This window comes from Orussus abietinus, unplaced genomic scaffold, assembly GCF_000612105.2.
Source record: "Orussus abietinus isolate OABI.00-Male unplaced genomic scaffold, Oabi_2.0 scaffold47, whole genome shotgun sequence".
NCBI lineage: Eukaryota > Metazoa > Arthropoda > Insecta > Hymenoptera > Orussidae > Orussus > Orussus abietinus.
The window spans coordinates 634963-657426 of NW_019396019.1; the positions used below are offsets into that span (position 1 = coordinate 634963).

Here is a 22464-nt window from a genome sequence, read left to right on the forward strand (position 1 = left end):
GTCTCTTGCTTCTTGCATGGAGGTAGAACATTAAACTGTCTTTCGGGATACTACTTTTGGCGGCAATTTTACACTTAGGGAATACAATGGCGCACGGAGACATTTAGTTATTTCCTAGTCAGTAGCCAATAACGCAGCGTCTTAATCGGAAAATACCGTTGTCTGATTGGTTAACGTTTAGTAATTTTACTTGAAACTACCTTATCGATCTCGTCACGAGTTTCCACGATTTATTCACAGAGGTCGCGCTGTGTCGGTTACCAACATCAAAAGAATTTAAATACCTTTTCGAGGAGTCGTTCTGACAGGTTTGAAGGCGCTGTTTATTGTTACGAACGGAATACACGCATCAATCGTCAAAAGTTTGTGGAAGGTCGCGGATGGTACGGATTCACTGGCACACGACGAGTCAACAGTTTAAACAGAAACAAATACGAGAGAAATAGAATATAAGATATCGAGTCGAAGATATTTGTCTTCCTAACCTCTTCATTAGAATGTGCGACGAAGAATCCAACATTAAGGAAGTTACGGATGCCGAGGAAAACAATACATTATCGCTCTTGGACCTTCCTGTGGAGGTTTGTGCGGAGATCCTTTTTCCCAGAACAAAATCCAACAATTTGCAATTTACAAAACTATCGATTCTTTAAAAATTCAGTTTTCTTTCTCTGTCTTAAAAATTAAAAAACTATTCAATTTTGAAAGAATACTGTAATTTTATTTCAAATGTGCACAAAGACGTAATCTAAATCTGGTAGCACCAGTAAATCATTATCTTTGTTCAACTTCAGGTTTCCGACAAGACGGTTAACTCATGCCATAGCCTTTTTTGGTCGTTGCCTTAAGAAACCTGTCCGAGTGGCACACTTATGCCGATCTTGGTATACATGAAATTGCAACCGTGTCATTTCTTTGTATAAGCAGCAGCCTTTCAAAAAATCATATAACCAATACCTTTGTTTAATTTATCATTTCAGATATTGCTCCATATATGTTCGTACTTGGATGCATCCACTCTTGTACACAATTTGGGCCTAGTTTGCAAGTACTTAAATCAAATTCTGAACGACGACTCCTTGTGGAGAGCGAGAATTAGCCAAATATGGCCAAATGTTGGTTTTCCAGTCCTACCTCCTGGTTAGCTCCAATTGCTAGAGCATTGCATTTTGCATGAGATCTCTGTAAATACACAAAATCCCTATAAATAATATTTCGTTAGGAAATCCCTTCTATCGGACAGCAAATTTTGAAACGCTTCCATGATTAGTTCCATGGTTTTTCAAAAAGCTTGCGATAATCCCTGTAAATAATTGTTTGGTGTCGGGTGTCATTTTCTTCCCTCTTTGAGAATATTCTAAAAATTCCACTCTAATGATTCCACCTTGTTTTGCTTCAAAATTAACTCTTAATTTTAATGCTCACTCGAGTTAAAGAAAAACCGAGGAACAACCTACCGTACTGACATTATCATAGACGATAAAAGAGTCCACTTTCTTTTTAGACAAGGAGGATGAATTATTTTATAAATTGTCATGTGTCAGTATCGAGAGGCAAATGGCACTTTGGAAAAAGCCGGATGCTCTGGAGAAACTGACCCTCATCGGAAAGCACTATGGTACCATCGATGGACTGTTACTAATGCACGTAAGAATAGCGTTTTACTCGTGCTATCAAATTTTCTAGGTTTATAAAAAAATGTTTATTTCCCACAGAATGGTACCATCTGCATATCTGGAGGCAGAGACCGCAGTCTGGTGTGCTGGAATTTACCCGCGGATGAGAACGAGCAGTGCACTTCCACGGGGGTGGAAACTGCACACACCGGTTGGATTTGGGGTCTAACGTCGATAGAAAACACGATTTACAGCTGCGGCTGGGATGGAACCGTTAACGCATGGGCTCTTTGCCCCAGCGGGCTTTCACGTTTGAAAACTTATGACATGTATAAAAGATCTGAATGGTCACTTTTCCTCTGCTCCGCGTGCGAAAAAGTTGAGCGAAGATGGCACGATACATTTAATGTTTATATACTTATCAAAAAGGTTTCGAGCAATCCGGTTTTCGCCCGACCTAGAGAACTCGTAGTAATTAATCGAACCACTCGCTCAACTGACAGTAACCGAGCAAGAAAATTCGCTAGCCTTTGGTTCAACTTGGCTCCTCTTCTAAAAATGTCATTTTTTAGGGCCGTTCCTCGAGCCGTGCTCTGCATCTCATCCTGTCCGGAGACGTCCACTTTTGCGGCAGGAAGCGCCTCCAATACGGTTTTTGTGTTCGACCCAAGAAGTTGCGAGCCCGTCGCCAAATTTAGACCGCACCATAACGCTATCCTTAAGCTCGCCATGAACGCGAAATTCATTTTGACTGCCAGCGAGGACAAGACTGTATCCGTGTGGGACCAGAGAGCGAGAAGGACCTTGACGTCTATTACGGTACTTGCAATCGCGGAATTAAACATATTTTAACTATGCGCATTTCGCTGGAATTTAGGAATTGGAGGAAAATAGTTTGATTTATTATTTTCTCTTAGATGTCGAATAGGTCGTTCCCCATGAGCATTTCCATGCACAGAGAAATCGTGCACGTAGGCGACAGCAGCGGAAATTTGCACATTCTCGACCCGAAGAATGATTTCACGAACGTCAAGTGTTACATGGGCGAACATCTTAAAGGAATCAACGGAGTGCATTATACTCCCGGATGCCTAATAACGGTGTCTTTGGACAGAACTGTGAAAATATCAAGTCCCACGGACCCACCGTTGAACCTTAACACGTTGAATTGTCATTACGGAGAAATTGCAAGTGTAAGCTTAACATTTTGTTTTTTAACATCCATATGCATTCTATTATCCTATTTCGCCATAAATGGTGGCAATATTCTTTTTCTCGACAGAGTGCCTACATGAACGAAGTACTGGCAGTCGCAGCTGCGGATGTAATTGAAATTTGGAGACCGAAAATGCAATTCCGGTAGGAACACTTGATGTCAATAACCGAATAATTGCCCCAATTCGTCAACTGCGTTTCGACCAGCTTCGCAACTCGACTGCCGAATCACTTACTACGTATTTGTTATTTAATAAATAATTTATAATATTTACTTTGGACTTGCCATTCGGTACTTTCCTGTTCAATTGTGATTTTTTTTAGGTATTTTGTAATGCAGTTTAACAACATATGCATTTATTACACAATTTCGTATGCATTCGCGATGCATGCGTAACGATTAAACATCTCTTCCTGGTATACAGCTGTAAAACTTTACGTAATCACAGTCTCTACAGGAGATTCTTCTTGCAACGATCCTCTGCTTTAGATGGAGTAGAATTGCGTCACTGTCGAGGATTGCATTTCGATTTGACCCATTTTGAACTGAAGTCGATTGAGCCATCGTAAAAGCAACAGGCTGTCCTGTCTACGATTCGAGCCGAAATTCTCGATTATTTTCCCAGGTGGGAAATTACGACAATGTTGGAGCCTCATTTGCAGGTGGCCCGGAAGCTGAAATTTATATTTTTCTTTTACCTTAGAAAAATTGTACACAAATTCATCATGCAATTAAGAAGAATAATTTACCTGAGTGTGATGAGAAAAAAGGATAGGACTCCATAAGGGGAGAAGTTTCGTGAGGAGGATCGAGCGACATTCCAAAAGGGCCTCCAGTAAACTCAAGAAATGAAGGTTCACCTTCTCGGCAAGCTGTTGCGACGAGAACAGTTAGAATCATAATTAATTTCTCTATGAAGCAAGTAACAAAAGAATGCGATTTTTTACCACTTTCGAGTGAAAAACCAACTGCAGAATGCAAGGGGTGATCTTGCCCCAGAAGTCAAGTAAAATGTTCAAGGTGACGTTATGGCCTTCGGTGTTCGATGCGTTGTTCTTCGATAATTCCTCTAAATATACGGTCCACAGCTGAAAACAATGCGACATGTGACTCTGGTAAGAACAATTTGTTTATAATCGTGTCACGAAATTTTTTTATAACAAACTTAGCAATACCTGACAAAGGATGAATGCATGGAACAGCGCGGACATGTGAAGGACGGACGCTTTGGATTGTTCAGGGAATCCTGAAAGAATCACTTGAACATGGTCGGCCACGTGGCAAGATACTTCTTGAGGAATCGGCTGGGCCATTGGAATTTGTGGACCATGAATATGGGTGTTATTAATAGAGTGCATCGCTGTGTGCGTGAGCGAGCCCAGGAGAAGCCACGACAGAAGACGTATATGGCCGATGCAGTCGACGTACTCGCGAGCCCTTTAAAAAGAATGTCCCCATAAGTTTAAAATCACCGAGAGAATTTATTATTTCATCCAGTTCACTAGATCGAACGAGGAAGCGTAAGAGTATGCTAATAAAAATAAATCCTACCCCTGTTGCAACGTGGAGGGTGCGCTGTAAAGCCAGGGAAGGTATCGAGAGATGGCTCGATTGTCTCTGTTGCTGCCTCTTGTAATCTCCAGGGCTATGTATTGTGCAAGACCGCATTTTAATATCCCACCAAGCGTGTCCTCGTTCAGGCCAGCTTGCATGCCTTTGCTGTAACTCTGGCACAAGAGAAACATATACAACTTGTTTGAAATTAAATTATATCCTCTTTAAATTCCCGGTACCTTCACTTTACTTAAAGTATGGAAGTCGGCAAGAAAGTCCAGAACATCGGAAATCTGCCCTCGTAGAGATTCCGATGCATTCGTGTTGTACATCGGGGAGACTTCTGTTGGGATATTCTCGGTAACGACGCTCGTGGGCATAGTTCCTCCAACGTCCTGTTTGACTCGTTATTAAATAAGTTAGAGAAAAAATGGGAAGGCGTAATTTTTAAATGTCTTCAGAAGTACCTGTAGGACAAACTGCAGCAACAGCAGGAAATTAGAGTCCGGAACAACGGTCTTGAATTTTATGGCTTGTACTAACTCGAAGATGATGGTTCGGCTGAGAAAATGCTTGTCGCGGTCACGAGTGAACCCTCGGTGGCACAAATAGCATAAATCCGTCAAGTAGCTGTACTTCAGCGTTGAATTTTGAATGGCGTAACTCAATACTTTTGAGAAAGGGTCCAACATGCTCTGAAGAAAATTACATTTTTTTTTTTTTTCTTGAGCAGGTCATGTTTTCTCGTATCAATGCAAGGATCTCGTCACGGAGACGGGGTTACCTTAAACTGCTGGATTCCAGGAACTTTGAGGACCGATATCATGATGCGAAGAAGAGGCGTGACGTCCTCGATCGACGAAAGGAGTAATATTAGTCTCCGGAAAAGACTATCCACTTGGGCCAGCAGTCCTCCCCAAGTGGCAGCTCCAGGACCTAATCCTGCCTCCAGGGGCAAGCAATCCAAATAACAGGCCATATTGTGCAGAATTATTGGCAGTCGTTCTACCGGCAGGGACTTCTTTGCATTCAGCGTCTAAAACTCCCCCACAACGCGGGGATTATTTTAATCCTATCTCTCCAAGGAGGTAAAAAAATTCCAAAGAATAAAATAATCGACTTGCCTCCAGCAATAATTGCAGCGGGGCAATGGGATTCAATTCATTGAAGTCTACCAATGCCTGTGCGACGCTTTTGAAGAACTGCATCCTGGTTGCCTCTGAAAAGGACCGCCAAAGGTAATCAAGAATTTTAGTACAAATATTTATTTAACGCTTACCGTTTATGTGCGTTTGAAACATCTGCAGGAAAATCCCGTTGGGTGCCAATTGGTGAAGAACGCATCTGAGGAACTGATGAGCAACACTGACGGCACCTCCTGGTAGATGCATGTTGGTCTCACTCTGCCATGGATACATTGCGTTCAGAGCAACCCTAGGAGTCGTAAATAAATAGACGTTAATTAAGCAATTTATTCCTTTACCCTAAGAAGACTAACTTCGTGACCACTGTGAGGATCTCCGGAAGAAGAGGAGCCGCCAAAGCTGGCTCTCGGTGGATAAAAGTTCCCAGCGTGATGATGCAGAGACCCAGCTCTTCGTCGGAATATTCTTCTTTGGTGGTGCCGCACTCGGAGCACCTGAAAATTAATTTCGAAAAGAAAATAACGTATCAAACAATTCATTGAATAAATTGTTACAGACGTTTCAAGAGTACCTGTCGTAAATGCATTCGTCGCCAATTCTAAAGACACTCGGTTTCAGAGTGAAATCTGCATGGCAGGCTTGCTGCTTCACGTTATCCAATTCAGACTGCATTGGCGTGCCGTACCTTGAAAAGCAATTCCGCATAAAATTATTGTCAATATGTCTTTGTTAATATTTTTTTCTTTGCATTTTTGCAGAAGCAAGGATTTTTATTTACCAACTGTCCATGCGTTTGGCGCCTCCTGGCAAATGCTGGCAACCTCCGGCAGATTTTCGCGACTTGTCTTTCTGAATTCGAGTTTGGTCCTTCACCTTCAACTTTCGGTCGTGCTCGACAATTCGGGCACAGAAATCCTCATCTTCGGCAGTCGAGGGTGGCGATTCCAATGCTACTTGTTTGGTCAAACGTCTCGGACTGGCTGATCTGCTAGAGTGAACATCATTCGATGCCGGCACCAGCGAAGCGGACTTGCACGTGGAATTGCATCCCGATTAGAATTTATTTTTTAAACTTCTTTTCAATTTCAGAAGAGACTAAATTTACCAGGTTTTCAGAAGTGATGCTGTCCTGCTTCATGGCACCAAATGCTTCTTTCTCATCCCCTGGCATGTTCATGGAATCCGAAACTATAACATTTCCATAATTATAGAATTTAAAAATTCCGAATTGTATTGTCGGGATAAAAAGAAAAATTTCTACATATTTATTGGCAATACCATCAAGTTCGGTAACTCCAAGGGCTTGTCGCACTTTTTCGACAAGGCTGGAGACGACGTCCCTTTGGGGACCAATTGGCAACAGACGTTCCGGCATGGGAAATTCTAGCTGGGAAATGCTCCTAGGACTCGTAATGTCACTTGACATACAAGTCTCGCTGTCCTGATCGAACGAAGAACCTATTGACAAAAAAAAAGAATGAGCATAATTTCGTTCAATTAATTTCACGTATTTTTATTCGATTTTACTCACCGACTGTCAGTACGTCCATTTTGGATAACGGAGATTCTGGCGAACCGCAAACTTCTTCGCATTTCATGACCCGTTGCGCGGCTCTTTGTCCTACAAAAGTGTAAAAAAAATGTTTTTACGAAATGGATCAGCTAGGATATTTCATATCAACGTCAATATTGAAGTAAAAAAGTAACCAGATGTTCGAACGACCGTGCCGATGGGCAGGAGTCTTTCGACGGTGGGCGTTGCTATCGCCTGCTGGAGAACGTTCGCCCAAGGCTGTTGCTGACCATTATCCGTGCTGGTGATTTGGGAGGACACGGAACTGACAGCAGGGGAACTGGAGTGATCGCTACCAAGAACGGTGACAACTTGACTGGGAGAAACTGGAGATGCCAAAGGTGGAGTGTACTCCACGTGCTTCTGCCTGCCAATTTGCTTGGCCACAGGGGAGCCGACGATTTCTGTTTGGGCTGGAGGTGTTTTTTCCTTCGTCGAGGTATCGGACCTGCACCAATAATTCCGATTAGCCTCCTTCCATTATGATTTTACAGAAATACCCCATAACTAGCACTACATCCAAGAAAATCGAAGATAACCAGGACCTTTGAATCTGAGAAATGCTGGCAGCAACGGCAATGGCGCCTGACAATCCCGACGACTTCTGGGTTGCTATATCATTATTTGGGGCAGAATATTGGATATTGGATTTTCCTGATGATGGCATGCGAAGAGGTTCGTGTTGGCCTCCCAGAAACGAGCTAGTCACCATCATTTTTACGCCCTCGTGGACACTCCACTTTTTGTGCAGTGCTCCGTTGCTGGGCTAGAAAAATCGAGGGATTTCTATGGTGAGGATCAAACCACTTTTGACGTTCACCAAGAATTACTTAGAAAGTCTACCGATAAAAGTCACTCCAAATAAAAAAAGTAAACGTTACTGGTCGAACTCACTTGATGGGCGTCATCTTCGCTTCCTAGGAACCAGGTTGGTCTCCCTGAAAGATTTTCCTGCTTGGACTTTTGCACCACCGGATTGATCACGTCGACTTTGTCGACCAATTCCGGGACGACCAAAGACTTAGCCACCATGGAGGCGCTTCTTCTTACGACTGCAGCACTGTCTTCCAGTTCTCCAAGGGATCCTCCGCTGCTACCATGTAGAGTGCTGTCGGATTTCGGACTCTCTGGTATTGCTGCCAGCTCAGACTCCGTATCGTCCGCAATGATCGAGTAGCTTTGCAAGGCATTCACAATAGCGAAAATTGTAACAAGCAGCTGCTACTGGATGCACAGGCACATACGAGAGGTCTACGGGACAATGGTAATGGTTGGATTCTGGGGATTCTTCGGAAGCTGGAAAGAGCTGGATAATTAGATCGGAGGGAAAAAGGCTGGAGCTTCGAGGACATCGGTGGCGATCTCAAATTCATTAAAGGAAGCAGTGCTTCCGAAGCACTGACTCCAAAAAAGCTGAATCTGAAACTCTTGCTGACATTTTTTTCGTCGAATTCATTCGGATGGACTGCGGTACTAGAGGATCCTTTGAATAATTAGTAGGATCTGCATTTTCGGGGCAAATTCGAGCTCAATTTAAAAAACGATCTACGTCGGATACAGCCTTAGTTGGATCGGTGCTTCAAACATCGATGATGATTTCTGGACACCGATGATTATATCGGACATCTTTTTCGGACATGTAGATTGATTACCTTGAGAGGGGATCGAGCGATATCAATGCGTGATCAAAAATCGCCTAGATTTCTGTTCATCCTGGGAGGAGCAAAACTTATTCATTGGAAGAGATGTCTATTAAACGCTTCCTTGTAATTATATCTAACGTGTCGATCTTCGAGGTAAAATTAATATTACTAATTAAAAGCTCGACGATACAGCAGGACCGTTTCAAGAAAACCCCCGATAAAAGATAACCAGGGCGAGAGGAAACAAATCTTAAGGAAGAAGAAAGACCAGGGCAGAGGGTTAAAGACGATAAAGTTAAAGAAACGGACGAAGAGAATTCCGAAATGGAAACAAGGAGAAAACATAGGTGGACGTGACCAATTTCGAGTCAAGCTTCTCGCGATAAATAGTAAAATGAATTTTTTCGGCAACGAAGCTGATCTCCGCTGAAGAGGCTTTTTCTGGCCCAGACTGAGGAGTCGGTAGAAAGGAAGAAAATGAAAATGTGTTAATTATACGTGAGCTATTTACAAGATAAAGTTTGTGCTCTGGGAAGAGGCTCCCCAGTTTGGGATCTAGGAGCTTCCGAAACTGCTATTCTAGGGAACTTTGCTGTTTCGAAGCTCCACTAAAGTATGACTAATCGTAAGATGCAAGGAATGTGCACTTGAGTAATTGTTGACCTGGAGTGCTTGTTCTGGTAGAACGGCGTGCTTTCTTCCCAGTGGGTTTTCATGGTGTGACCTCCATGAGCCGCTGCTGGACTCCGCTGATGGACGCAAATTATTTGCCCACGCATGGGAGGGCTTTCGCTATCCATCTCGCCTACGGCATTCGCCATCAGGTCGTGATCCGCTCCCAGAGATGGTTGGGATACGTCTGTAGAGAATTTTTTTTCTTTTTCGTTTAAGAGAGACGGGATGAATGTCTCTGTTTTATCGGGATGAAAAACGTGTAATTGCATCCGACCTCGAGACCTGGAAGGTGGTCCGCCCATGACGACCATCGCGGGAATTCTCTTGCATTGATGGTGCTGGGAGTCTAGAGTGTTCAGCACGATTTTCACCAGAGCTTGCAGCTGGGTGCACCACGGTTGCTGACCGTATTGGCACTGTGCATAATTAAAAATAATTATTCAGGAATACAAAGCAGTTTAATTTAATTACACTCGTGTAGATTTCAAGGGGTACGTGTTTCTACCTTGTACAAAATAACCAGAAGAGACATCAACCAGGAACGCCTGATATGGGGCTCGAGATACCAAAGACTGTACGTTGGGGCTTGGTGATCCGTTGGAGGCACTCCTTGAGGAGGGCAAGGACAATGCTGTAAAATCGCTAATACCGGAGGGATCAGCACCCAACCCATGACATGGTTTTGGTCGAGTAGCTGAGGGAGATTCGTGATGAAGACGTTGAAGACCGGAGAGATTCTGAAGCGATTTAAATGAAATTAATTTACATATTTCTTGGATTTATTAAATGCCCACTTTTTTGTCAACGTACCGCAAACGTTGGGGAGATGTGTGAAACGTTCGCTCGGTCTGATTGTATCCTAGGAGAAGGTACAAATGTCGCAGGACTATTCCCTGAGTCTTCGAAAGCGGTTTTTCGTCCGCGGGGAAAGCCTATAAAAATTCAGGGAAAAGATGTTAAAATTAGTCTTCGTGACGTGCAGAATCGATTCACTTACTTGATCCTGTCGCGAGAGAAATTGCATCAGGAGGAAAACGAGCAAGTGCATGGTCTCCTTGTCAGCTTCCTCCAGGTCGACAATTTTATGAGCGAATCCTGGTAAATTTGCTCCCTCCTCCACCATGTTCAAGGAATGCACGTGGCCATCTAAAATAATCGTTACCTTCTCAACCGATAGAAAAAAACCCTAGCTGCTTCAACTAAAGTTTCCTTAAAGCATCGAATCTAATGAAAGTTTCTTTAAAGAACTACCTATATCTATCCGAAGAATATTTACAGAGTTATTAAATCTCTCCACTTAAAGCATTCCATTTCCCATGCACAAGCACTTCCACTACGTCGCGAATAATCCGATCGATTGAGCAAAAATTCCAAATTCATATTCGTCAACTGATCGAAACATTCCCTTTTTTTACTACTCTACGCTTGTTCGTGCATTAACTACACTGAGAAAAAAAAAATGTCATTGAGCCAAAGAAATATTCTGTCGATTCAATGAATAATCATTTAACTCGAATGAACAGGATGCAACATTTATTCGGAACGATGAGAATTTATTTGAGTGAAATAATTATTCTTGGAATGAAGAAATTATCTCCTTGGTTCGATGAATATTTTTTTTTCTTCGTGTACCTAATCGGTGTTTCATTTCGGAGCTATGCCGGAATCGAAGGTAGAAAAGTGAATCGCTCGGGTGAAGGGGTCTCATCTTAATGCGTACTCAGTCATCTGACTTACCAAACCGAGATCCACAAGCAATGTTCACGAAACCCTGCATATATAGCTCAAAACGTTTAATGGCCCGTATATGTAGGGAGGACATTTACCATGTACGCGAACACCGTACATCTACTCTACGCAAACTCACTACTCTACCTTGTATACTGTTATTAGGCGGGGTGGAACCCAATAACTGACCCAGTCCGAATCTGGAGCTCTTCCTTTTGAGGATAGGCGCGGAATACTGCCGGCTGTACACCTTTTCCTTCTCTACGACATGGAAAAATGGTCACGCAATTCGCAACTTGGCGATGCCTCGAGCCGCAATGAGAATCGGCCCAAGAGGGGCTCGCCATCTCCGGTAAGAATGACAAAAATATCGTTGCATTTATACAAGGCTTAAGGTGAAGTGAAACACGTTGAGGAACTTGATCGACGTCGATAAAGAAGATTTTTCTAAATGTCTATGTCGCCGACGTTCGTTTTTATATTGACGGCTGGGTCGAATTATATTGGGTATTGTACCAAATGGCATACTCCATATGTCATTTTCGTACAATAATTATAAAGAAATCGAAATAAAACTCCAGAAATCCTCTGGATTCATGCTTCCTGGGGCCCTAATTGACTGCAGAGGGACCCCCTGCGCTATCTGTGATTTCCAGGTCAATTAAATTTTCACTCCGAGATCTCGTATTACCATAGTTTTAGCACAGAAACGTATACAACACTTTTTTTGCCTTTATCCCGTTCAAATGCGAGTTTATCGATTACCAGAGTGTTCTAAATTGTCGTAAAATTGTCCTGACCCTTTCGATTCTCATATCAGAGCCTTCGATAATTGTATATTGATCGAAATATGAGGGCTCGACGCCATTTTGGCTCCGGTCTGGGCTGAGTTAAATCATTTTTTTGAAAAATCCAAATTTTGAATGTGCCAGGACAATTCTTAGATGATCAGGAGTGATGTGTCAAAGTTTCGGACAGTTTGGTCTAATACCCTTAAAAAAAAAGGGTTGTATTCGAATCGACTGATTTGAAGGATGTTTCACTTCACCTTAAAAAGTAAATCACACGAATAAACATCTATTTGCTTATCCCGACTTGTAAAGCGGTAACCAAAGCCTCTAACGATGAGCCTATGAGCTTCCAGGTGTACGTGGCCGGTTCGTGGTCAATTATTTTTTACCGGAGTATTTACAGGTACTGTGTAACGATCCTTAGTTTCCTCTCTAACTCCTGACGACGTAGTGTCAGATTGTTTCGTAGGAGTGATCTGATTTTCTAGGATTTTGGGGTTGTCGAGCTTTTAAGGGGAGAGGTATGCGTGGAGTACCTTGCTTCGTGTCTTGTCGAGGAATCATCGATGCAGGGGCTGACATTGTGCGTTTGTAGGGCCATTTTGTCCCGAAACTTGCACTCAAGGTTTTTACGGAACTTGTTCCACTGCCATCGGACTTCGACAAGGCCTCGTGCGCTCTGTGTAATTTCCGGACGAAGGTTTCGCTGTTCAGATCCGTGTTTCTGAGATCTACGATATCGAAGGACAATTTAGATTTTCATCGCGACGTTTTTAATTGGGCTGAATTACCTCGAAGGTAAGATATGTCACCGGTTTTCTCCAGGTTTATCTGCGCCTCTAAAAAGAGCGCATCGAAGCGATTTAGGAAAAACTCCCACGTGAGGATTCGTCTGTCACTGAGACTGTTATGTAATTGATACAGAGATTGCAGTATCATCGGTCTATCCACTATAACCGAATCGAACTGAGTCTCCAAACATAGAATCAGGGACTGTAAAAATACATTTATTCCTGTGATGTTGATAACGACTGTTAAAAAATATTTATATATTTTTATACGCACCCTGATAGCTGTATCGTGAATTGTTCCAAGGTAGAGAGTAGCTCTCTGGGCAACGTACACATTACTGTCATCCATACTGCTGATAAGGTAACAAAACGCATTAGCTAGCGCAGCTTGTAGACTAAGGACATTCCTTAATGGAGTTGAATCCATAAACCTTGTTATCAAAGTAACCCGTTCAACTGAGGAAATAATGGTTGGAAAATTTATTACAGTATTTCAAATTTCAATATTTTTCATCTATTTTTTTTTTTATTTTTTGTTGTAGCTCACCAGCCACGAATCTGACTCGCCAATCGGAGTCATGAAACTCCTCCTGTATAAGACGCCAGAAAGTATCCGCACCACAAGGCAACGTTATACAGTGTAATAACAATGGAACGGTGACCTGGGCAATGTGAGAATGCTCCGCGTTCAATAATTCCCACAGGCTATAAAAATGAATTTTAAATTTGGTATGCCCCATTAAGAGTTTCCTTTGTCGATTCTCTGGTCTGTACTTGCATTCTTACTTTTTAATCAGCAGATTTTCTTGGCACCAAATAAAAAATCCCTGGTGGTCCTTCACAGCGACACTAAAGGCGTCACCGTAAAGGCACAGCATGTTCAAGCACTGCAGCATGTAATACAAAATATCCGGCTTGTCGATATTCGTGATCTCCTGGAACAATAACCCAAAATTGATAAAACTACTCGTTAGTAAAATGATTTCTTTAGAAAATTTAATCGCGTACCTTCAGAAGCTTGTGTATGTACTGAAGCTGTTCCGGTAAATCTTCGATGGTGAACCTAAATTTTCCAACAGAAGTGTGCCAGAAGTCGTCCAGCTCGTTTTCGGGGCTGATAGTCAGAAGTTGGTCGTTCTCTCCGATGAGATTAGCCCTCGTTACGCTTACCGTGGCTGTTGCTACAATTATCAATTTTTAAATAATCATTCCAACATACGTTTTCAGGAGGAAGGGTCTTCTCGTAACTCACCGACATCAGTTTCCGATAACGTGACGGCTCTTGCAACTGCTGATATGACTTTCTCGGTGGGCATTATTGCGGCTAGGTCCAATTGCTCCGAAACTGTCTCTACGGTGGCTGTCATAATCTGTTCGAAAAACTGATATAAACGATCAAGAGATTCATTTAGGGCGACCGATTAGCCTACCGTATCGAGATGACGTGCCACGTCGTTGGATGAGACACAGATTAGACACACATCATAGCGGGATACACATTAAAGAGGCGTTGAAAATGGTGAATTTACACTACATGCTACACTACATTCCCGTTAATTAGGTGATCTGTAATAGATGCATACATGAGGCATGTGGACAAGAACTCCGCCAACTGAATGTGAATCGGGAACCGGCATGTTGATGACAACGTCCGGCTTGGCATCGGATTTTTTTGCAGATTCCGGAGGACTTTTGCGACCGTGATCCTCTCCAGTTTCATCGACGATAGTCTGTAATGACAATTCCAGCCTTGACAATTAACTCATCATTGTGGAATTCTACTGACGCGCCGAATTTTGGAAAATATTTAAGAGGTCAGATTTTTAAATTATGGTAAACTAACATCTGGTGGATAGGCTGGGTACTCCGGAGCCATGTAAGTGATCAATTGCAGGCACAGCTGATGCCAAACTACTCTGGATTCGCAGTAAGTGCACTCGCTGTCCTCCTTGCATATGTGACTTCCGCTCCAGGTCGCGGCGACGATCGACTTCATCAGGTGACAAGCATCCCTACATACCCAAGTGTTGATCCCGGTATGTTTGTCCATGTCCTGCAGTTCCATCTTAAAAAACAAATCCAATTACAAAATTAAGTATTTAACATTTAATTTGAATAATTATTACGAAATCGTCACCTGTTTGAGCAACACGTCCAACATTAAAATACAACAGGATAGATTTAGTTCCGCGTTTGTGGAGAATTCCATATGTCGAGGGGTAGGAATTACGTCGTCGGACAAAGGAGTAGACCTGCCGGACTCGTTTTCCACCACAGGACCTGTTTTGAAAAAAATATTAACCTTTTCTTAAGTATTATTAAGTTATTGCACATTTTTCTGGTTGGATTTCTTTTTTTGAATACCGACATATTACACTTCCATCGGTAGAGTCGGCAGTATTTCGGTCCTTCTGCTCGCCATCGTCGACGTCTCCGAGATTAGTCGCTCCCATGATTGCCACGCCATCGCTAAACATGGAAAACAGCTGATTCAAGGGAATCATGATCTCCAGCATGGTCAAGGTTTGCAACCAGTTCAGGGCTTGCTCCTGTACTTTCGCGCTGGTGTTCTTGAATCGTTTCGCCACGAAATTGTACATCTTCTTCGCGTCGAAGCCCAAGGGGCTCATATCAGGGTCCAAGATTTTGCTGGGAGGGAGGATAATACTTATATGTCTATTTTTGCGAACTACCAATTTGTGAGAAATAAGAAGAAATTACCATAAGATGATTTTTAACTCGTGAAGCTCGTTCTCCGGTACGTCATTCACCATGGCCTCCATCCAATGAGGCATCACGTAATCCCAAACATCGGTCGTTATCACTTCGTATGGGACCAAGCAAAAGAGTCGATTCAGTCCATCTTTCAGATGAGACGTCCTCGAAGCTAAAGTTTCCCTAAAATCGGAATTATTATATGTAATAGATTTATTAATATTAAAAAAGGCCAAATGATATGAGAAAAGTCTCACCAATGTCCTCCAACCCTGACGTAGTCTGCTGGATGTGGCAAGAGGCAGGAGATGAAAACTTCGTAGTGCGTTTTCATGACTTCCGACAGCCACCCGCAAACGTAATCGGTTTTCAGTTTTTCGAGGGTACTCTCGGCTTGTCCTAGAAAATTGTGGAATATTTCGAGACCGCTAAAAGAGTCGCCAGCAAAGTGCAAACTACGGAGGTATCATTCAGTGCCATCGAGGGGGAACATCGAGATGTGCATGTGTCACACGTAACAACATATCTATGATACACAAATATTACGCATGACGTGTGGGAATACGTTTAATGTATTGCTCATGTCAATATATTAAATGCATGGAGTAGTCAGAGGAAGAGGTAGAGAATTTAATTCAGGGAAATCGCGTCAGTTTGGAGGCTCACTACGATGTCGGTGCATAGAATTTAGAGGTCCTGCAAGTAATGTATATATATTTTTTTATGGCCTTGCGGAAGGAACGTTTCGGTAAATCACGTCCAAATGCTTTTCTTCGACATGCCTCGATTCTATGCATCGGCTGGAAAATCTGACAACTATCGCGACTTAGACGCATTCTTGTTTAGGCTCGTTAGAATCACCAGAGCAATTTTTTTTACCACATCGAGTCTGACACATATCATATATGTTGTATGTACGTGTACTTGCATGTAAAGGTCCTACATTGAATGCGTGAGACGTGTAGGTATGTACACCGAACAAGAACGGACCAGCCAAGGCTGCATTTCGGCGAGGTCAACCATTTTAACCCAACATAACACGCATCAATTGCCATTCTTCTCACAAATATTCACTCCAGAAATATCCTCAAGGCTTCAGCGGTTTGATAAAAAAATGTTTCGGAGGTGAACGCTTAGTCTTCTTACCCATGGAAAAAGAATGAACATATAAGGGGACCGATTCCGAGAAAATACCAAGCGTGCACCAAAATGGCGGCCCTCCCCAAAGCAAGGCCTCGCCCTCCAGAGAATGTGTCTACAATCGCAGCCAGTTATACCTACGTCCTACTCTACTTCAATAGTGTAATGTGAAGTGTTAAATTACCAACAGAAAAGATAAGATGCATAAGGCTTTTTTTTGTACCATCGAATGAGTAGGCAGTGACATGAAACCAATGAAATAGCATTGACAATAAACGTCCGAGAATTTTCACGGGAGTATCCTCGTTCGGGGTGCACAGGCCGACCAGCAGCCAAACCCCATATCGGCCCAGCAATTGTCGTTCTTCCAGGGTAGTTGGATCGCAGGGACCGGATCGTCCACCCCCGAGACATCCTCCCCCAGGACCGCTGCCTCCGGCTCCTCCTGGGAATCCTGTGCTGCCCTTATTAGTACTTATTTCCGAGATGTCTCTGTTACTATCCATACTTAGCGGTTCAGCCTCCTTGAGCAGGCTGCAAAAATAGGAAAAGAAATTCGTCAGAGCTTGTCGGACACGATCAAGAGTCGCGTTTACTCGTTGCCGATATTCGGAGGTTTTTCACTTAGCAAGAACGACATAAACTATATTTTCATATTTTGGATCCGGATTTTCTGGCAGGCTGCACTCCAATTTTTTTGTCCATTTAATTAAATGTCCAGAAAATCGTTATTTTCTTTGAAAATTACAGGCGTGAGGAAAATCCTGAAAAATTTCGAGTGGAGCCTGTTTTCCACGATATCGAATGTCGAGAAACTACAATTTCCACATTAAATATCGTCGGAGCTTATTATTAAGTTAGTGAAAATACGGATCACCGTCGAGGTAACGATCATCTCGAATTTTGTATCGCAAACTTATTTTCTACGATCACTTGATTTCATTTATCGAACATCGGCAGACACGATTTAATCCATAATCGGTCATTGATTGTGCAAACGCATTCTTGATCGTGAATTAACATTTTAGTACGTGTCGGCTATTGTTGAATCAGAATCAGCTGATTCACTACTACACGTGTCTACGAATCTAGTCATAATGAAAAGCGAAACATGAATCTCCTTTCAACACAAGTGACAGTAATTACGATGATTAAGGCGTGTCGGGCAAGTTTACACTTTACATACATTTCACAAGACATGTCAAGATGCTTTCTATAGATTAGCTGCACTGCTGGGTAGAGGGTGACCGTTGACCATTTAGTTGATAGTGGAAAAATGTTGCAGTGTACATTAAGTGAAAGAGATAATTGCAGAGAGGTAAATTAGGTGTCCTTGTGTCTTCTCTTATACATGTATGCATACCGACGTGTCAGAGGTAAGACTAAGCACGTGGTGGAAATCCGTGTTCTTCGATATTGTGTCAGGTTAGTGCCAAATGAAATCTGACGTCGGTGTGTCGCAGGTTGCATTACTGTGTTTGACTCTTCTCGGTGTCCCAAGAGGAGGTTTATAGTGCTCTTCCTAAACTATAAGCTACGAGTAAACGTGTTTCTATATAACAGGAAAGATAAGGTATGATAAAGGAAGAGGTGAGAATTATCGAAGTCGAAGTGCACGCGAAGTCTGCACAGCAGGCAAAGTACTTAACAAAATGCAGCAATGTTTATAATAATATGAAATGTCTAGTTTTTCAAATGACTAACAGTGAAACTAGGAGAATTCAAATGTTTCCAGTTGTGACATAGAAGGTTCTAAATATACACAGAATGTTTAATTCTAGACAGATTTGAAGGTTCCTAGAAAAGTTAATCAACCATCTCCTAGCAAACAATTGAGAACAAAAATGCAGAAAGTGTTCACGGTGGAGGGTACAGTGAAAAGGACAACATACAGACAATACAATTCTAACGAAGGTAATGTGTTAGGTAAGTATAAAAAGTGCCCAAGAACGGAAATTCCTGTAAAGTTTAATATTCAAAGAAAGGTCATTTCGTAATTTTCATTCTTGGGATGAATAATGAACACCTGCCCCGTCCGACATTTTGGAGCTGAAAATTAATGTTCGAGGAATTACTTATAATTTATATTAATATCTTGTCGAACGAGGCCGTGGATCGTGTCTTACCAAGCAGGTCAGCCAGCACTGGCAAAACACATAAAGCAAAAACGTCCCTTTCGTGTTCGTCGATCAGTACTTCATAATAGATACTGCATTGTTGGCCATTTAGGAATGATTACAGCAAATTCGAGAGGTCCCGCGACAGCGAGTTTCTTTTTTGCCGGGGATAACGTATGCGGAAAACTGGTGAGGATTTTCACGAGTAAGTAATCATGCTGTCGGCTTTGACTTGCACCAATCCCGATCGTTGATAAGGTCGAATTTTCTCGCGTTGATAGGAGAGGGTACACACATAAAACAGCCGCGAATTTCTTGCTTCTCGTCGAGATCTAACAGGATACCGAGCGCAAGCACGTCTCGTTCACAAAGTCCAGGAAATATATTGAAAATCGGAATTTAATCTCTCGCCCGGAATTTCTCATTTTTTAGGCCGTTCCAAAAGACGCAGCTCCGAATCCTGACGATTTCTTTTTACAACATGGTGAACGATACGTGACTTTTTCGTTGAACAGGTCGCGGATGATCGTACAGACGCGGCTCCATGCAGTCACGACGTCGGGTCGAACATTTCGTAAGACTTCGTCATCGATAATAACGCGAATGGCTGTCGACCACAAAAGCCACGATCGGAAAGGATCGCATATCTCACCTGACGATTACTTGTACCATGTACGTCTGCATTTGCGCGTCCATCTGGGAAATGTGAGGCAACGCCATGTGATAGACGTGATCGCCTCCGCGGCGATTATTGTGGCGAATGTTGTGGCATTGTTGACAATATCTAATCGGATGATTGCCGTTGTAGCTGGCGCATTCCGTCGAGAAGCAGACGCTGATCGCGGACTTATCGGTCGCTCTGCAATTCTGAAGGGGATTCCATCGATTCGACTCTTATCGATCTCGGCCATTTGAATCTCTGTCCGTAGCATTACCTTATTCTCGCAGACCATGGATACTTGCTGCATGGGATGCAGAATGTCATAGAACATCTGATTCGGATGCTCTCGGTGGATCTCATTGGCGCACTCGATGCAAAGATATATCGGAGGAGGAGACTCGGTGGCAAATGTTATGGAGACGCAATGATCGTAACAGACTTTTCCGGCCTCGGCATTTCCTGCATTCGGGCACGAATCTCTTTGGCAGACGAACGGAGTGAGGTCGTCTGGAAAATCAATTTTTCCTCAGCGTAAATGTTTAAAGTCGCAGAATTTCGCGTAGACTAGGAGAGCGGATAATGCAGCGGGTGTGACAATCTTCGTATTTATTTGATGGACTTACTTGTAAATTTAACGAGCACGGCTCGTCGGTCGAATAAATTCGGGTTGAACGTCGGCCAATAGTAAAAGAGCAATTTCGCAGCACTTGCTCGAGCAGGAGCGGTACCATAGGCCACCACGCACAGAATGTCCTTCACCACTCCTGGTTTAAGTGCCATTAGGCATTCCAGTAACTGACAATGATGAGCTGAACAATATTTTTTTTTCAATTACATCGATAATAATATTTTTAACTTTACGTTCGAAGCGAAGTTCAGGTAAGAATGACATACCGGGATTGCTGGAGTACTGGAAAACCATCATGATCACTGCGGAAATGGATTGGCTCGCGTAATTCTCGCTTCCATCCTCCATTTTTCTTACTGAAAATGTAGATCACCGCATTAACAGAATTATCAAATCCTAGGCCAATTTGTAATATCATAAAAAGTATATGTGAATATAAACACGTACTGATGGTGAAGGGCAAAATGTAGAAACAGAGATAATTGACGATTTCTTGGTGCAGTTCCACAGGAAGGACGGATATTGCACTTGCCGCTAAGTACGGCACATTATCGATCAAGTCTTGCTCCAGGAATGGTAACAGACACGCAAGGCATTGCAACAAGGCTTGTCCGAACGCTGCAGCATACAAAGTTGACGGCATTAAAATAAATCCGCATAAGACCGCTCCATCTAAGGATGAATTAATTATTTATCCGCAGTCGTACCTTGTAACCCTACGTGTACGAGGTTGACAACGTCCATCAGCTGTGCAAGTGCGTTGTACAACTGCTTGTAATCCAGACTAGGATACAAAGCCATTCGCTGTCCGTCCATTTCCTGGCATTTTATCATCTCCAGAGGTGAGCCCGGGACGTCTTTTAGCAGGGCTGCAAATAAAATTAAAAATATTAAATTAAAAAAAAAACACGAGGGGAATTAAAAGATAATTCACTTACAGAGCAAAGTTTGTGAGAAATACTTGACGGTGTTTGCCATGTCCAATCCAGAAGGGATCGGTTGACTCCCATGAAGGAGCCTTTGGTAATAGTCATGGAGACTCGTTAATTTTAACGTGTCTGTGAAAAATTTCATCCGGCATTAAATCGAGTCTCATAATACTCTGAAAAATTAGAAAATGTCGGAACTCACAGGCCGCGAATCTGGTCCCCATTTTGGGAAAAATTTTCTCGCCTCTGGGTGGTTCAGATCATTTTCCTCCTTTTTCTCTTGGGGACCTTATCGGTGCTTTTTTACTATTTAGGCACCACACTCACGTGGCTCCGCGTTTCTCTCCTGTCTTTCATTTTTATTTACCAGATCACCAGGGTTAAAACTCCTAAAATATATAAAACTGAGTAACACCGTATTTTTGGGAATCCACTGACTGTTGAGACGAACCTTCGAGTACCAACCCGGTGACTGTCGTTGCAAACCCGAATTAGGCACTGTCACTGCGTTGCCGGGAATAATGACCCTTTTCCAGAATGATTTTCCCGGACGTTTTCGTGGAAACGTCCAGCGAGGAAAATGGCAGGAGAGCGATTGAGAGCGAATGGGCGCACACGCAGTATCGATCCTCTCCGGATGCTCCGAGCAATCTCGCGAGGGGTGCGATCTCTACCCCGCTTTCCTCCATAGGCGGCGAAGCCAGGGATCTCCACATTTAGGGCACCCCCTGGTCCTCTTAAGAAACCCCCCTCCGAGAAAAGTCGCCCTCGAAAACTTATTAAAAAAATTGACAATACCCAAAACCATCGCCATGCCCCGAACTCTGCCACTTGACGTTTTCTCCCTCTGCAAATAAAAAATATTCAAATATTGAAAAATTAATTTAACTATTTGTCGAATATGCGCGATAAAATTGTAAGTATAAATTTTGATGTTTTTTTCAGATCGAAACGATGAAAATTAGATGGAAGAAGGGGGAGTTTTCCTAGGGGTGAAAGCCCCGCACCTGGAGCGCCGCAATTTCTACCCCTAAAAGTGTGTCACGGCGGGTCGACTGTAGGTCGTCATGACGTGCAGAGGTGATCGATGCGATCTAAATACGAATTGCATACACCTGCACCTGACCGAGTGCAGTCACGAGGGATCCAGACACGCGGAAGCTCGGTGCTCGGTCTCGACGTGCAGTTGCCAGGTACCGCGCACCTGATGCGGTGCGGAATTGCGACAGTCGGCAGGTGAGTACCTCGGTTCTATATTTCAAGACCCTACTGACTCCTGATCGATCGATAGGCTCTTTGTCCCGCATTACCTATTCCGATTGGAACTAATTTCCTCTCTCTCGCGACCATGGGGTCAATTCGAATGGAACGTAAGAATTGATCCATTAATATTGACCAAAGAGGGTGAAAAACAAGGCGTGGTTTAATGACGTTTCTTGATCAAGGCAAGGATTCCTTCTTCCTCAAATTTATTACGTCACTCTTGATATCCGCCTTCCCCCTGAAATAAAAAAAATTCCCTGTTACTCCTACAAGTGTAGA

General features: G+C 42.9%; 2 protein-coding genes across 3 annotated transcripts; one reads left to right on the plus strand and one right to left on the minus strand.

The window, feature by feature from the left end:
- Nucleotides 1-304: 304 nt before the first annotated feature.
- Nucleotides 305-3251, plus strand: LOC105695348 (F-box/WD repeat-containing protein 9). 2 transcript variants are annotated; one of them, XM_012416848.2, is made up of 9 exons: nt 492-581; nt 795-884; nt 981-1140; nt 1505-1647; nt 1716-1945; nt 2189-2435; nt 2534-2809; nt 2899-3070; nt 3156-3251. In XM_012416848.2, the coding sequence occupies exons 2-8, from the start codon at nt 873-875 to the stop codon at nt 2977-2979; spliced, it is 1149 nt and encodes a 382-aa protein (XP_012272271.1). In that variant the 5' UTR covers nt 492-581; nt 795-872; the 3' UTR covers nt 2980-3070; nt 3156-3251. The 2 variants fall into 2 exon arrangements, with proteins under 2 accessions (XP_012272270.1, XP_012272271.1); XM_012416847.2 differs by lacking the exon at nt 795-884 and having other exon boundaries at nt 305-581.
- Nucleotides 3252-3282: 31 nt separating this feature from the next.
- On the minus strand, nt 3283-22297 carry LOC105695349 (protein unc-79 homolog). Its single transcript, XM_012416850.2, has 49 exons — nt 22233-22297; nt 21374-21769; nt 21125-21311; nt 20932-21051; nt 20701-20862; nt 20441-20611; nt 20260-20349; nt 19989-20174; nt 19640-19872; nt 19357-19571; nt 16811-17121; nt 15705-15846; nt 15454-15630; nt 15101-15381; nt 14870-15012; nt 14576-14797; nt 14316-14462; nt 13985-14114; nt 13741-13913; nt 13519-13667; nt 13280-13437; nt 13007-13188; nt 12733-12934; nt 12478-12672; nt 11298-11411; nt 10420-10568; nt 10233-10354; nt 9928-10159; nt 9697-9838; nt 9411-9606; nt 7999-8281; nt 7650-7870; nt 7239-7552; nt 7063-7152; nt 6810-6989; nt 6637-6719; nt 6310-6560; nt 6103-6216; nt 5885-6025; nt 5666-5820; nt 5511-5605; nt 5171-5422; nt 4854-5081; nt 4626-4781; nt 4384-4559; nt 4008-4269; nt 3780-3920; nt 3582-3704; nt 3283-3506 (listed from the first exon to the last, which is right to left on the minus strand). Exons 3-49 carry the CDS (start codon nt 21144-21146, stop codon nt 3318-3320), a joined length of 8220 nt encoding a protein of 2739 aa, XP_012272273.1. The 5' UTR covers nt 21147-21311; nt 21374-21769; nt 22233-22297; the 3' UTR covers nt 3283-3317.
- Between the last annotated feature and the right edge of the window lie 167 nt (nt 22298-22464).

Bases quoted from the DNA above. Each gene is read 5' to 3' on its own strand.
- LOC105695348 (XM_012416847.2), top strand. From the start codon at position 498: ATGTGCGACGAAGAATCCAACATTAAGGAAGTTACGGATGCCGAGGAA. The intron at 1,141-1,504 runs GTTAGCTCCAAT...CTTTCTTTTTAG, and splicing joins TTTTCCAGTCCTACCTCCTG to ACAAGGAGGATGAATTATTT. The intron at 1,946-2,188 runs GTATAAAAGATC...GTCATTTTTTAG, and splicing joins CGTTTGAAAACTTATGACAT to GGCCGTTCCTCGAGCCGTGC.
- LOC105695349 (XM_012416850.2), bottom strand. From the start codon at position 21,146: ATGGGGACCAGATTCGCGGCCT. The intron at 15,013-15,100 runs GTCGGTATTCAA...TTTTCAAAACAG, and splicing joins TACCGATGGAAGTGTAATAT to GTCCTGTGGTGGAAAACGAG. The intron at 12,673-12,732 runs GTAATTCAGCCC...TCGATATCGTAG, and splicing joins TGACATATCTTACCTTCGAG to ATCTCAGAAACACGGATCTG.